Genomic DNA, 17038 nt, shown 5'->3' on the forward strand with positions numbered 1-17038 from the left:
ACACACACTATTTGCAAATACTAATTTGAAATTGGAAGGGAAATAAAACCCCTCCAAAAAAAAAGAATTTAAATGAATTGCGCGCCCCCCCTGAAATCCCCAGCCCAGAAAAAAAACTATTCAGCCTGTACACCCTCACTACACAGCAATGCTTAGTTGATATTCAGGCCTCAGGTCATTGAGTCAGCCGCCAATCTGGTATGGATAGATGCAGCCCTTGTTGCTCAGATGTAACAAAGATGAAAGATTCAGGCATCCAATTAGATCAATCACAGCTACTGAATATCCTGTGAAACTAGTGGCACATTTCAGCGATGTAGTACTGTCTTTTAAGCTGGGCTTTTGCCCAGAGCTTAAATTAGACTTCCTTGTTGGAAAATGTTGATGCAATGAGGACATTTTTGAGCACTAGGTGGCACCAGTGTGGCACAGCAGTTGCAGTCTCATTTGAGCGGGGAAGTGGTAAGTGGAGGGTAAAACTCTGGGGAGCCGGTGCCTAGAGAAGTTTCTGATGCTTGTATCTTTTGGAAGGTAATGGTATGATTATCATTTTCTTGAACTTTGAAATGGTATTCTTACACAGCTGAAATGTCCCAGTTGTAATCATCCACTTGATTATTCTAGAACATAAGATTTGCCATACTGGGACAGACCAAGGGTCCATCAAGCCCAGTATTCTTTTTCCAACAGTGGCCAACCCAGGTCACAAGTACCTGGCAAGATCCCAAAGAGTAAAATAGATTTTATGCTGCTTATCCTAGGAATAAGCAATGGATTTTCCCAAGTCCATCTTAGAAAAGTCCACAATCCATTATTTGTGGGAAATTATCCAAACCTTTTTAAAACCCTGCTAAGTTAACTGCTTTCACCACATTCTCTGGCAACAAATTCCAGAGTTTAATTATACGCTGAGTGAAGAATTATTTTCTCCAGTTTGTTTTATATCTACTACTACCAAGCATTTCTAAAGTGCTACATGGCACTGTACAATAGTTGGTATATATAAGAGATGTTCCCTGCTTGAAGAGCTTACAATCTAAGCAAAAACAGACAACAGATATCTGTGGAGGGGGAGCTTGAGCTACGGTGCATGTTAGGAGTTGAAGGCAGCATCGAATAAGTGGGTTTTTAGCCTAGATTTGAACACTACTAGTGATGGTGCTTGGTGTATTGATTCGGGCAACGTGTTCAGGCATATGGTGCAGCAAGGTAGAAGGGACGTAGTCTGGAGTTGGTGGTGGAGAAGAAGGGAGCAGAAAAGAGGGACTTACCCAAGGAACGGTGTTCTTATGGTGGGGGGGAGGGGATGACACACAGGGTGAGATTAGTGAGGAAAGATAACGGGGGCTGAGGAGTGGATGAATTTGTAGGTCAGAGGAATTTGAATTGTATTTGGAAATGGATGGGTGCCAGTTAAGTGATTTTAGGAGCGGTGTGATGCATGCATAATAACTTTGGTGGAGTATGAGTCATGCAGCAGAGTTTTGAATGGATTGGAGTGGGGAAAGGTGGTTTAGTGGGAGGCCAGTGAGAAAGAGGTTGTAGTAGTCAAGGTGGGATGTGATAAAGAGTGTGAATAAGGGTTTTGGTGGTGTGGTCAGAGAGGAAGGGTTGGATTTTGACGACGTAGAGCAGTGGTTCCCAAACCTGTCCTGGAGGACCCCCAGGCCAGTCGGGTTTTCAAGATAGCCCTAATGAATATGCATGACAGAGATTTGCATATAATGGAGATGCCAGAAATGCAGATCTGCGCCATTCATATTCATTAGGGCTATCTTGAAAACCCGACTGGCCTGGGGGTCCTCCAGGACAGGTATGGGAACCACTGATGTAGAGGAAGAAATGACAGGCTTTGGTGGTCTATTGGATCTGAGCAGAGAAGGAAAGGGTGGAGTCAAAGATGGCCCTGTGTTTGCGGGCCAACACGACAGGGAGGATGAGAATGTTATTGACCAAAAGAGAGAATGGGGGCAGAGGGGAGGATAGTTGGACAGAAAGAGGAGAAGTTCAGTTTTGGCCATATTTAGATAAGTGAGACATCCAGGAAGCAATGTCAGACAGGCAGGCTAAGACCTGGGCTTGGATGACTGCAGAGATCTCCTAGTGTGTGATGGCGACTAAAAAAGAAAACAGGATACTAGGAATTATTAGAAAAGGGATGGTAAACAAGACTAAGAATGTTATAATGCCTCCATATTGCTCCATGACGCAACCTCACCTTGAATATTGGGTTCAATTCTGGTCGCCTTATCTCCAAAAAGATATAGCAAAACTAGAAAAGGTTCAAAAAAGTGCAACCAAGATGATAAATGGGATGGATTCTTCTTATATGAGGAAAATCCAAAGAGGTTAGAACTCTGCTGAGGGGAAATGTGATTGAAGTCTACAAAATCCTGAGTGGTGTGGTACAGGTACAAGTGGATCAATTTTCTTTTACTCCATCAAAAGTTACGCAAGACTAGGGACACTCAATGAAGTTACAGGGAAATATTTTTAAAATTCAAGTTTCATATTATTCAAGTTTATTCATATTATTTGATTGAACGCTTTTCCAAATTACAAAGCGTTGTACAGAAGATAAAATAAGATTTAAATAAATCACTTATACATAGTATATTAATCAAACATACAAGGGTAACTACTTTTAAAAACCACTAGAAACAATAGGAAAGTGGGGAAGAAATACAATTTTTAAAGAAAAAGTACATAAAAGGGAAGTACATTAGGGGGGTATGAGGAAAAGGATTGGTGACAAAAAAAGATCAAATGAGAGAGCTATTAGTAGCCTTGATTAAGGGAGGTTGGAAACTATAAGATTTTACCGTGGAAATGAACTTTCAGTTAAAGGCTTCTTTAAAAAGAAGGCACTTTAAACTTTTCTTAAATTTTTGCAAATCCTGTTCGAGTCTTAAGTATAAAGTAAAATCAATAGGAGAAAATATTTTTTTCACTCTGAGAATAGTTAAGCTCTGGAACGCCTTGCCAGAGGATGTGGTAAGAACGGTCAATGTAGCTGGTTTTAAAGAAGGTTTGGAGAAGTTCCTGTCCTCTATTGAGGCAGACCTGAGGGAAGTCACTGTTTGCTCTGGGTCGCAAGCACAGAATGTTGCTACTATTTGGGTTTTTGCCAGGTAGTTATGACCTGGATTGGCCACTGTGTAGATGGGATACTGGGCTAGATGGACCATTGGTCTGACTCAGTAAGGCTATTCTTATGTTCTTATGACTGTCTCTTCCATGTTTTGACCTCCACCTCCAGAAGAGGTGGAGGTCTAGCAATCATTGTAAAAAACAACCTCAACATTAAAGTCCTTACCAAGCACTCCACCCCTCACCTAGACCTTCTAGCCTGCCAACTCTCTGACAACACTCTCACAGGAACTCTGAACTGCCTTCTATGCTATGTCACACCAGGAAAATGGAATACCTCTAAACAAGAACTTGAAGAATTTATCTTCCAGAATTCCCTCTCGTCCACACACAATCTGATCCTAGGAGACATTAATCTCCACTTAGAAGACAATACCTCCAAACAAGTAGTGGATATTCTTACATTCCTCAACACCCTATCATACCAAATACTCAACCCCGAACCCACGCATGAAAAGGGCCATCAAATCGATATTGCCGCTTACACATCTCCCAACCTCAACACACAAAACATCCATATCACCAATGGCTCATGGCATCCTACCTTATGGTCTGACCACTACAAGTACACCTTCACCATCAACTGGGAGCATAATAACATCAAACCTACTCAACGCAAATGAAGCTTCAAGTCCAGACAGAAAATCGAACCTAATACATTCTGGGACACAGTAGATCCAGCAATAGACTTAAATAACCCCAAAGAATTCATAAACACCTGGCGTTCCACAAGTGAATCCACTTTGAACAAACTAGCACCACTAAAAACAAAAAACAAAGTATGCAGACCATCAGACAAATGGTTTGACGCCGAACTCCTACACCTAAAAAGGCAATGCAGACAATTAGAAAGGACATGGAAAAAACAGAAACAAGACCACAATAAAACAGAATGGAGATCCCAAATCAAACAATACAAAATCAAACTGAAGGATAAATGCAAAGACTACTACTCCAAACTCATTGGCACCGAAAAACTGGACACCAAAAAACTTTTCAGCATTGTAAAAAACCTCACTGATACCAAACCCTTCCTCGCCACCCAAGGAACCCAGACTCCAACAGCTTCTCAACTAGCGGACCACTTCAAAAATAAAATCACCACAATCAGATCCACATTCAACAACTCTCAAAACATCATAGAAGAGATACAAATAAATCCCACAATAGATGAAGCCATCTCAGCAGATAGGACCTGGAACAACTTCCCAACGACACAATGGTCAGACCTTGACCGGCTGTATAAAAAATACAGCAAATCTTCTTGTGATCTGAACAACTGTTCTCCCTATCTACTAGCCACAGCGTCCACTAAATTCATAGCATGCCTCACGCTATGGCTGCAAACCACCCTCAGGGAAGGTCAGTTCCCTCCGGATCTTGGCGAAATCATAATCACTCCCATACTAAAAGACCCCAAAGGCCCAATAGACAACCCAACAAACTACAGACCAATCGCTTCTATCCCACTATATGTCAAACTCATAGAGGGTATAGTAGCACAATATCTCACCAATTACCTAGAAGACCACCACATTCTGCATCCAACTCAATCTGGCTTCAGAGCTAATCACAGCACAGAAACACTACTGGTATCTTTACTAGATATAGCCAGACAGCACCTCAGCAAAGGAAACAAGTTACTAGTCATCCAACTCGATCTTTCAGCAGCATTCGACTTAGTTGACCATCCAATACTACTCCAGATACTAGATGCCATAGGAATATCAGGTAAAGTCCACAACTGGTTCCAAGGATTCCTTAAAACAAGATCTTACAGAGTTAAATCAAAAGATCTTCTATCCGACCCCTGGACAAACCCATGCGGAGTACCACAAGGATCCCCTCTTTCGCCCATACTTTTCAACCTCTTCATAGCTTCCTTAGGCACTGCCCTAGACGCCCTAAATATAACATCTTTCAGCTACGCGGATGACATAACCATCCTCCTCCCCTTCGACATCCAAGACCCCATCTCCAACAGACGCCTGAAAACAACACTAAAAACTGTAGAAAAATGGATGAAGAACCATAAGCTGAAACTGAATGCAGAGAAAACCAAATTCCTACTACTAGAGAAGGAACAAAAACCATCCTAACAGAACTGGAAGTAAACGCAACCAAATATCCAATACAAAGCACTCTCAAAATTCTAGGAATACAATTAGACAGACGCTGCACAATGCAGACACAAATCCACAAAATCATACAAAAAGCATTCTTCACCATGCGAAACCTAAGAAAAATAAGAAAATTCCTTACCAAAGAACACTACAAGCTCATTGTACAATCCCTCATACTTAGTACCTTAGATTACTGCAACAGCCTCTACCTACCTTGCCCAAACAACATGATAAAACAACTACAGACCGTTCAAAACACAGCCATCAGACTCATCTACTCACTTAGCAAATTTGACCACATCACTCCCGCCTATGTAGATGCTCACTGGCTTCCGATAAAAGCAAGAACTCAATTCAAATTCTATTGTCTACTATTTAAAGTAACCCATGGTACTGCCCCCAGCTACCTAAACAACCGCCTACACCGCTATCACTCACCCAGATCAAGGAGAACTCAGAACCTATTCACCTTCCCCCCTCATAACGAAACCCGACGTAAGAAACTTTACGACAGCCTTCTAGCGACACAGGCAGCGAAAATTGACCCCACTATCACCAAACTGATGATCAAAACAACAGACATCAAAGTGTTTCAAAAAGAAATCAAAACAGTTCTATTCAAAAAACACATCCTTACTTACTAATCTCTTCCCACTCGTACATGCTTTCTCCCCCATGAATAATGCACTAGTCAATCCCTCGAACCATACCTACCAAAAAATATCCAGACCGCTAAATAAGCATCTACCACATGTATCCAATAAACTTATCCCTTCAATGTTAGGTAATTCCGAATATATTGTTATTCTCCACTGTATCCTGTAAGTACTTGAATCTTTACTATGTAATTCCATCGGATAAATTCAGATATCCTCTAATTTGTAATTCTCAACTGTTTCATGTAATGTACATGAATCTTTGTTATATAATTCTCTCGGTAATGTCCAGATATCTTCTAATTTGTAATCCACTTAGAACCGCAAGGCACAAGCGGAATAGAAATCACTAATGTAATGTAATGTAATGTTTTGATGTACAATGCTGCTTAAGCCTGGTAGCACTATAGAAATAAGTAATAGTAGTAGAGACTTGGACGCAGATGAGTTATCCAGCAAGGTGAGCAGATCCAGAGGGTCATATGGTGATCCAAAAAAGGAGGAACTTGGGTGAATCTTTACTTTTTATGGGCTATAGGAGCTGTGGTCATGTGGTGTGTAGCAGTCCAGTCATAATTCAGGAATAGTTTAAAACTGGTTTCTTTCTGGGTCTGAAGGTAGATGCATGGTTCTTAGTTAGTTCCATTTGTTTTTGCTGGTTACATGTTTCTTGGCTGAGTTGATACTGAGTTTTGACAGAATTAATAGGCTCATTGTTTGGGAGTATTCAGTTGCTGATGTCTCTCTCTTGTCCCACTTCAGACTCTTTGATTGTTGTGCATATCTTGGAGACTAAAGGTCTGTTAACACTTCAACTAACCCAGCCTTCCTTTGTTGTTCAGTGACTGGGCACTTAATGCCTTGTTTCAGGCTTTCAATCGTCTCAAAGCAGAGGGATGCAGAGTTCAAGCCATAGTTTTATGATTCTTAGATTCAGCAAAATTAATCATACTTGTATCATGTTTCAAGAATATCCATCCTGGGTCAAACTGATAGTCCATCTAGGCACCCAGTATCCTGTTTCCAACAGTGGCCAATCCAGGTAACAAGTACCTGGCAGAATTCCAAATAGCAGCAAGATTCCATGCTATCAATTCCAGGGCAAGCAGTGGCTTCTCCCATGTCTATCTCAATAGCAGACTATGGATTTTCCCTCCAGAGTGCTATGGTTTATGCCCAGAAAATGGCAAGGGCAGATCAAGCTAGCAGAATTAGGATTTAATGCCAATGTATTTCAATGGTTTAGTTCATTTTTGAAAAAAACGGCCATTATTCCGAATCTGTATACCCTAGAACAGGGGTAGGCAATTCCGGTCCTTGAGAACCGAAGCCAGGTCATGTTTTCAGGATATCTACAATGAATATGTATGAGATGGATTTGCCTGCACTGCCTCCTTGAGAGGCAAATGTATCTCATGCATATTTGTTGTGGCTATCCTGAAAATCTGACCTGGCTCCGGCTCTCGAGGACCGGAATTGCCTACTGCTGCCCTAGAAGAACAGAGGGACAGTGGAGATACTATTCAGACGTTCAAATACTTGAAAGGTATTAACGTAGGACAAAATCTTTTTCAGAGAAAGGAAAATGGTAAAACCAGAGGACATAATTTGAGGTTGAGGGATGGGAGACTCAAGAGCAATGTAAGGAAATTCTTCTTTACGGAGAGGGTGGTGGATGCCTGGAATACGCTCCCAAGAGAGGTGGTGGAGACGAAAATGGTGACGGAGTTCAAAGAAGCGAGGAATGAACACAGAGGATCTAGAATCAGAAAATAATAGTAAATATTGAAGAACTAAGGCAGGGGTGTCCAATGTCGGTCCTCGAGGGCCGCAGTCCAGTCGGGTTTTCAGGATTTCCCCAATGAATATACATGAGGTCTATTTGCATGCACTGCTTTCATTGTATGCTAATAGATCTCATGCATATTCACTGGGGAAATCCTGAAAACCCGACTGGACTGCGGCCCTCGAGGACCGACATTGGACACCCCTGCACTAAGGCCAGTACTGGGCAGACTTGAACAGTATGTGTCTGTATATGGTCTTTTGGTTGAGGATGGGCTGGGGAGGGCTTCAGTGGCTTGGAGGGTGTGGCTGGGCTGGAGTGAGCTTTGTCGGAGACTTCAGCAGTTGGAGCCCAAGCACAGTACCGGGTAGAGCTTTGGATTCTTGCAAATTGAATCAGGTTGGGCAGACTGGATGGACCATTTGGGTCTTTATCTGCCGTCATCTACTATGTTACTATTTTGTTAAAGATGATGTATCCTGCTCATGGAAATCTCCTTGTGGGGGGTCCCACAGGGTTATCTCATTTCTCCATGTCTGCATAGCGTCTACCTGAGTTCACTTAGAAGTATTATATTGGAGACTGGTATGAAATTTCTGTCTTATGTAGATGATATCTTTATGTTGATTCTTGTGAATTCATCTCGAGATATTACCTTTTCTAGGATTGATAATTACTGTACATAGAAAAAAAAAGCTGTTGGGCTTTTTCTTTTCATCTTAAATTTAAACACAGATAAGACAAAAGTTCTCCGGTTTAGTGTACATACTGAAATTATTCCTTTATACATCAGTTTTCCTGATGGTACTCAACTGGCAGTACATAAAACCTCAAGAGTTCTTGGGATATTTTGGATTCTGCCTTAACAATGAATACTTTGATTAAACAATAATCTCCAGAAGATATTTTTCAAGTTGAAACAACTTCAATCACTCCATTTTTATTTTATTCCTAAGTGTTTCTCAACTCGGTCCTGGAGTACCCCCTTAACAGTCAGGTTTTCAGGATATCCATGTTGAATTTGCATAAACTTGATTTGCATATGCTGCCTCCATTACATGCAAATGTCTTTCATGCATATTCATTGTGGATATCTTGAAATCCTGACTGGCAAGGGGGTACTCCAGGACCTTCTGGCAACACAAGCAGCAAAACTCAACCATTCCATCTCCAATCTGCTGACAACATCAGACGACTTCAAAACATTCCGAAAAGAAATCAAAACCCTGCTTTTCAAAAAATTCATCCAAATATCTTAACCCTTCTTCACCTACCTCCAGATTATTCACCTACCTCCAGATAATTCTTCCCCAAATAACCCATCTAAACACCTTCCAAGCAAACAGACCCCTAAAATAGATGGTAATCTTACCTACTCTAACTGTATTCTATTTGTCTATATCACACAGTTCGGCACTGTCATTTTACTATCCAACCCCTAAGTCCCCTTAGGATTCTATCCAGCTATCTCTCCTCTGTTAAAAAAAAAAAATTGTATCTTCACTGGAAAATGTCCAGTCAAATCTTTTGTAATCCGCCTTGAACTGCAAGGTATAGGCGGAATAGAAATCCGTAATGTAATGTAATGTAAGGTATTCCAGGACCGAGTTGAGAAACACTGTTTTAAAGTATTGGTGCAACTGATAGTTCTGTCACAGATTAACTGTCATTTTTCATTTTCATTTCAAATTGCAAAGCTCTCCCAGTGGAAATTAGATTATGTTCATCTTATATGCACTTTTGTAAACTGCTGGAAACATACTTGTTTTCAAAGTTTTAATATCGATATTGTTGCAGTTTTATTGTTTATTATTGTATTTCTAGATTCATACAGTATATCCAATGTTCTCAAACTCATGGCCCGGGGACACATGCAGCCCGCCAGGTACTATTTTGAGGCCCTCGGTATGTTTATCATAATCACAAAAGTAAAATAAAACAGTTTCTTCATCATATATCTCTTTAGATATAAATTACAATATTATTATTAAGACTTAGCCAAAAGGAAAGATTTATAAACTATAAACAGGTTTACCTCATGCAAAATTGTCATTTCTTTAATAAGACATTAACTATTTTTTCTGAGGCCCTCCAAGTACCTACAAATCCAAAATGTGGCCTTGCAAAGAGTTTGAGTTTGAGACCACTGAGTACATCCATCTTTTGCATTGTTCACCCACTCTGAACCTAATTTTAGGAATAAAGCCAGCTATAAATATCAATCATCATTATCATATGGCAGCATGGTGTGGGGTAATCTTATCGGGCAGACTGGATGGACCATGTAGGTCTTTATCTGCCATCATCTACTATGTTACGATGTTAGATAGAATACTTCTTGCAGAGGGCCCTACTCCTCCCAGTGTGACTATAGAAATGCACGAAAGGGCTAGCAATAGCACATACCTAGAGGGGATAAACAAGGCACACTTCTTTCTAGTGATAGCACAAATCACTGACATATTTCAAAGCCACAGCTCAATTATAGATTCCTAAATAAATAAATAGAACTCACAAAGCTCATAAAAGAAAGGATTTAGAGTGAATTACTTACAGCCACAGCACTGCTGCTCAATAATCTCAACCTAGCTTGATCTTCTGAAAGCTTATATGTGCTCTCCAAAGGTCAAAGGTTACTTGTTCTTTGAATTAGTATAAAAACAGATTGAAATGACCAAAGTACATAAAAATCTTAAATACATGCCTAGAAATGAAAGGAGAATGCTTGGTGAAACTGTTGCTGATGAAAACATGTAAAATACCACTGTTTGAATTTTAAACACACTGTTTTCCAAATAGTGTTTAAAAAGTTGAAATAATGATGCAAATTGAGAGTATAGTGTGCCCACCTCCTGGCGTCGCTAATTGTTTTTTTTTTTTATAAACACAGCACCGATGGCCTTAATACTGTAAAATTCTGCCAGTGTCATGGCAACAAAGTCATTGGCATAGAAACACACTAAAAGTCAATGGGAGAGCACTGGAATTTTAAAAAGACTCAAAAAATAAAATTTTAAAAATGAGTTTTCAGCCATAACCACACAGCTGAAATGTCCCATTTTTAATCATTCACTGGATTATTCTGTCAAGTAGGTTTTGTTTTGTTGGAGGGCATTGAGGTGGAGCAGTTGCTGGTGTGTTCGGCTTGGAGGCGTGACAGCAGAGTGCATCTTTTTTCCTCCTTAAGCAAATTGTAGTTCCTTCTGCTTTGCTTTCCTTTCTTGTTTTTTTTATGTCTACATTATTTATACTCTAAACCACTTAGATAGCTTATCTAAAGGGCAGCATATAAAATAAAACTGAACTTGAAACTTACAGCCTCTGCATTATATTTAGTGTTTCTATAATTTTTTTTTTATTGGCACAAATTCAGAGGTGATTATGCAAGATTTTTGGCAAGGACACTAAAGCCTTTGCTATAATGTGTACAGGTTTATACTTGAGTTTTAACACAATTTTTCCATGCTAATTTTGATTCCCTATTTAATGAGTTTGAGCCCAGAAATAATGCACACCTTAAGATGCACTTTAAGGCTTCCTTTTATTAAACTGCACTAGCAGTTTTTAGTACTGGGAGCTGCGCTGAATGCCTCGCATTGCTCCCGACGCTCGTAGGAACTCTATGAGCGTCAGGAGCAGCGTGAGGCATTCAGCACGGCTCCCTGCGCTAAAAATTGTTGTTGCAGTTTAATAAAAGGGGGGTATAAGTTTAGCATATGTTTCAAACAAATGTATGGAAGTTAACTCCACATGCAGGACTTTCCATACGTGTGAGTAAAGAGGCATTTGAGTCAGCCTTTAAAAATAATTGTTGCTTTCTTTTTTTTTTCATACCAGGTAGTGAATCGAGGTGACACTTACCCACAGGAGGTGGGAGCTACGGTACAAAAAGTAATGGAGAAGCTTGGCTATTCTAATCCATACCGGCTCGTGTGGCAGTCCAAGGTATAAAAGGATTGGATGTGTGGGAGAACTTTAATATGTTCCTGGTGGGGCCTGCTTCACAGTATTCATTGGAAACTAGTGGGTCATCCAGTCTGGTCTGATATAGATGTTTACAGCAAATATGACCAGATAGTATATATTGGCTTTTGTATATTTAAAGGGGAAAGGGGTGATGGGACTTGTATACTTTTTGTGATTATACTTTCAAAGCAGTTTACATATATACAAGTACCGTATTTTTTGCTCTGTAAGACGCACCTTGACCATAAGATGCACCCACCTGTAGAAGAGGAAAAACCAAGAAAAAAAATTCTTAACCAAATGGTATACCCTGTCCCCCCTCTGGTGGTCTAGTGGTAGGCCGGGACAGGGCAGCCCCCCCCCATAGGCAGCCCCCCGGAACCTTATTAAAATCTGTCGGTCCAGCGCTGTATCAGCAGGAGCTTTCCGCGCTCCTGCCCCTCCCTCGCTGGACAGCTGCCTCCATGTAACATAGTAACATAGTAGATGACAGTAGATAAAGACTCGAATGGTCCATCTAGTCTGCCCAACCTGATTAAATCTAAAAATTTGTTGGGGTTTTTTTTTTTTTTCTTCATCTCCTTAGCTATTTCTGGGCAAGAATTTAAAGCTCTGCCCGGTACTGTTCTTAGGTTCCAAATACTGAAGCCTCCGTCAAAGCTGACTACAGTCCATCTACACCCTCCCAGCCATTGAAGACCTCCCCAGCCCATCTTCCCCCAAATGGCCATATACAGACACAGACTAGAGAGTTGCGCGGGGACAGAAATCCCACCCATCCCCGCGAGGAATCCCTCCGTCCCCACCCGTCTCTGCGAGGAATCCCTCTGTCCCCACTCGTCCCCGTGAGGTGTCCTTCCATCCCCACCTGTCTCCGTGAGGAATTCCCTTTGTCCCCGCCCATCCCTATAAACTTCTGAAATAGTTATTTCATTTAATTATGCTACTGAATTAAAGGCTCTGGTAGAGACCCATTTACAAATAAGCAAAGACACTTTATTAATTTGGAAATATTAATTGGGAAGAATACATACTTTGTAAACGGATTTCTACCAGAGCCTCTAATGTAAATATAAAATATAAATACTCAGCTGATGAGAACCCCTAAGCTGTCATCTGAGGACTTCCTTTGCAGTTGGCCGGGGGTCCCTTTTGCCAAGTTTGGCAGGCAGCAGTAGCGTCCCTGAGTCATAGATGTTGGCACCTCAGTGGCTCATGGATGTTGGCAGCGACTGCTGTGCTTGGTGGAGGGGAGTTCTGGCCGTCTCTAGAGGAGGTCCTCTACTGGCGGTGCTTGGGGGATCCCCACCAGTCACAGCAAGGGTCAGCAAGTACTTCAACACTGTAGAAATAAAACCAAAAATGCATTTCCTTTTCTTTTGAACACAATACAAAGACATCTGCTATATACATTTCCCAAAGCTAACATTTTTTACCGTTGTTTGGAGACTTATTTTTCCATAAAGTTGGTCCCAGTTTCTTTTTTCCGCGTTCCCATCTTCTGTAAATTCTTCTGTTGCTGTCCATTGGTTCCTCTTACCATGGTCCAGCATTTATCCCTTTCTCATCTTTCGCACCTGCCCACCAGTCCCATGCCCAACATTTCTCCTTTTATCACCCCTCTCCAGCACCATGCCACATCTCTCCCTCCATTCCCTTCACCACTATGTCCAACATTCCTCCCTCTTGCATCCATTTCAATCTATCCATTCCACTACAATATTTCTCCCTCTCATCTGTGCCTCACTCCCTCCCTATGACCAAAAATTCTCTTTTCTTCCATTCCCCTTGTACACAACCATCTTTTTCCCTCCCTTCCTCTCTCCCAAGTTTATGCCTTCTGTGTCCAAAAACGCATTCCCTTCCCCACCTCAGCATCTCTTTCCCTCCCTTCCTCTCTCCCAAGTCCATGCCTTCTGTGCACAATAATGCATTCCCTTCCCCACCTCAGCATCTCTTTTCCTCCCTTCCTCTCTCCCAAGTCCATGCCTTGTGTCCAAAATTGCATTCCCTCCCCACCTCAGCATTTCTTTCCCTCCCTTCCTCTACCTCAAGTTCATGCCTTCTGTGTCCAAAAACACATTCCCTCCCCCACTTCAGCATCTCTTTCCCTCCCTTCCTCTCTCCCAAGTCCATGCCTTCTGTGTCCAAAAACGCATTCCCTTCCCCACCTCAGCATCTCTTTCCCTCCCTTCCTCTCTCCCAAGTCCATGCCTTCTGTGCACAATAATGCATTCCCTTCCCCACCTCAGCATCTCTTTTCCTCCCTTCCTCTCTCCCAAGTCCATGCCTTGTGTCCAAAATTGCATTCCCTCCCCACCTCAGCATTTCTTTCCCTCCCTTCCTCTACCTCAAGTTCATGCCTTCTGTGTCCAAAAACACATTCCCTCCCCCACTTCAGCATCTCTTTCCCTCCCTTCCTCTCTCCCAAGTCCATGCCTTCTGTGTCCAAAAACGCATTCCCTTCCCCACCTCAGCATCTCTTTCCCTCCCTTCCTCTCTCCCAAGTCCATGCCTTCTGTGCACAATAATGCATTCCCTCTCCCACCTCAGCATCTCTTTTCCTCCCTTCCTCTCTCCCAAGTCCATGCCTTCTGTATCCAAATACGCATTCCCTCCCCCACCTCAGCATCTCTTTCCCTCCCTTCCTCTCTCCAAAGTTCATGCCTTCTGTGTCCAAAAACGCATTCCCTCCCCCACCTCAGCATCTCTCTCCCTCCCTTCCTCTCTCCCAAGTCCATGCCTTCTGTGTTCAAAAACACATTCCCTTCCCCACCTCAGCATCTCTTTCCTTCCCTTCCTCTCTTCCATTCCCCGTGTACACAACCATCTCTTTCCCTCCCTTCCTCTCTCCCAAGTTCATGCCTTCTGTGTCCAAAAACGCATTCCCTTCCCCACCTCAGCATCTCTTTCCCTCCCTTCCTCTCTCAGTCCATGCCTTCTGTGTCCAATAATGCATTCCCTTCCCCACCTCAGCATCTCTTTCCCTCCCTTCCTCTATCTCAAGTTCATGCCTTCTGTGTCCAAAAACGCATTCCCTTCCCCACCTCAGCATCTCTTTCCCTCCCTTCCTCTCTCCCAAGTCCATGCCTTCTGGGTCCAATAATGCATTCCCTTCCCCACCTCAGCATTTCTTTCCCTCACTTCCTCTCTCCCAAGTCCATGCCTTGTGTCCAAAATTGCATTCCCTCTCCCACCTCAGCATCTCTTTCCCTCCCTTCCTCTCTCCCAAGTCCATGCCTTCTGTGCCCCCACCCCTTACTACACCACTAGTAATGTGCATATGAGAAATGCATTTGAGGTGGTAGGATGAACATTTATTACATAATAATGGTTATCCTCCATAGATTTGTGAGTGCAAATCTTGGTAGATAGTGTTGCTTGACTCCTAGTTCTGCATTGGGTTGCATCTCTAGAGGTATGCCGGACAATTAAGGCATTGACTGCCTTGTTAGAACTGTGACATGGTGGTTAGCCAAAGCCAGAAGGATGCTAGACTGTGCAGAGTGGCATAATTAGCAGAAGGAAAGAGGTGTTGATAACCCTATACATGCTGTTGGTGAAGCCCCACTTGGAGACTACGTCCAGCTTTGGAGGTCCTATTTTGCTAAGGATATAAAGACTTGAAGTGGTTCAGAGGAAGGTGACAAAAATGGTATGGGATCTGTACCAGAAGATATGTAAGAAGAAATTTGAAGACCTGACTGTGTTGTACCCAAGAGAAGAGACGGGAGAGATATAATACAGACATCTATATACTTGAAAGGTATTAATGAGTAAACAAGTCTCTTTCAAAGACCGAGGCAGCTAGAGGACAAGAAATGGAACTGCAAGGAAGTAAGCCTAAAGGCAACATTAGGAATACATTTTCATCAGACAGGTGCTGGATGCCCCCAGTAGAGGTGGTTGGGACAAAAACAGTGACAATTCCAAAAGTTGTGGAATAAATATAGAGGATCCCTAGCTAGCAAGAAGATGAAATCAAAAGAAAACAAATGACTTAGAAGGATGTAACCTGGATAGAACAACGGGTACAAAACCTGCAAAAACCCGAGGGAATGGTACAGATTAGGGAGTGAAGAGCTTATGTGCACGACAGAAGAGCGGAACTTGGGTGTGATTGTATGTGATGATCTTAAGATGGCCAAACAGGTTGAAAAGGTGACAGCGAAAGCTAGAACAATGCTAGGTTGCATAGGAAGAGGTATGGCCAGTAGGAAAAAGGAGGTATTGATGCCTCTGTATAAGACTGGATAAGTGTAAAGTGATGCATGTCTGTAACAAAAATCTCATGCACGAATACAGGATGTCCGGGGCGGTACTTGGAGATACCTCCCAGGAAAGAGACTTGGGAGTTATGATCGACAAGTCGATGAAGCCGTCCGCACAATGTGCGGCGGTGGCAAAAAGGGCAAACAGAATGCTAGGAATGATAAAGAAGGGGATCACGAGCCAATCGGAGAAGGTTATCATGCCGCTGTACCGGGCCATGATGCGCCCTCACCTAAAGTACTGCGTCCAGCACTTGTCGCCATACATGAAGAAGGACACGGTACTACTCAAAAGGGTCCAGAGAAGAGCGACTAAAATGGTTAAAGGGCTGGAGGAGTTGCCGTACAGTGAAAGATTGGAGAAACTGGGCCTCTTCTCCCTTGAAAAGAGGAGACTGACAGGGGACATGATCAAAACATTGAAAATACTGAAGGAATAGACTTAGCAGATAAAGACAGATTGTTCACCCTCTCCAAGGTAGGGAGAACGAGAGGGCACTCTCTAGATTTGAAAGGAGATAGATTCTATACAAACGTAAGGAAGTTCTTCTTCGCCCAGAAAGTGGTAGAAAACTGGAATGCTTTTCCGGAGTCTGTTACAGGGAAAAACACCCTCCAGGGATTCAAGACAAAGTTGGACAAGTTCCTGTTAAACTGGAACGTACGCAAGTGAGGCTGGAATCATTTAGAGCACTGGTATTTGACCTGTGGGCCGCCACGTGAGTGGACTGCTAGGCACGATGGACCACTGGTCTGACCCAGCAGCTGCAATTCTTATGTTCCTATGACTCTGGTGAGACCTTATTTAAAATATTGTGTACAATTCTGGAGGCCGCATCTTCAAAAAGATATAAAAAGGATGGAGTCGGTCCAGAGGAAGAGTGTGGCGCAGTGGTTAAAGCTACAGCCTCAGCATCCTGAGGTTGTGGGTTCAAACCCACGCTGCTCCTTGTGACCCTGGGCAAGTCACTTAATCCCCCCATTGCCCCAGGTACGTTAGATAGATTGTGAGCCCGCCGGGACAGACAGGGAAAAATGCTTGAGTGCCTAAATAAATTAATGTAAACCGTTCTGAACTCCCCTGGG

General features: G+C 42.4%; 1 protein-coding gene across 3 annotated transcripts in view; it reads left to right on the top strand.

Moving 5' to 3' along the window:
* The window catches only part of FECH (ferrochelatase), a 95212-nt gene that overhangs the window by 53896 nt on the left and 24278 nt on the right, over nucleotides 1–17038 (top strand). For all 3 annotated transcript variants that reach the window (XM_033933838.1, XM_033933827.1, XM_033933844.1), the window contains one exon: nucleotides 11553–11660. In XM_033933838.1, coding sequence (XP_033789729.1) covers nucleotides 11553–11660 — 108 coding nt within the window. The remainder of the gene's footprint in view (nucleotides 1–11552; nucleotides 11661–17038) is intronic.

This window comes from Geotrypetes seraphini, chromosome 1, assembly GCF_902459505.1.
Source record: "Geotrypetes seraphini chromosome 1, aGeoSer1.1, whole genome shotgun sequence".
NCBI classification, from domain to species: domain Eukaryota; kingdom Metazoa; phylum Chordata; class Amphibia; order Gymnophiona; family Dermophiidae; genus Geotrypetes; species Geotrypetes seraphini.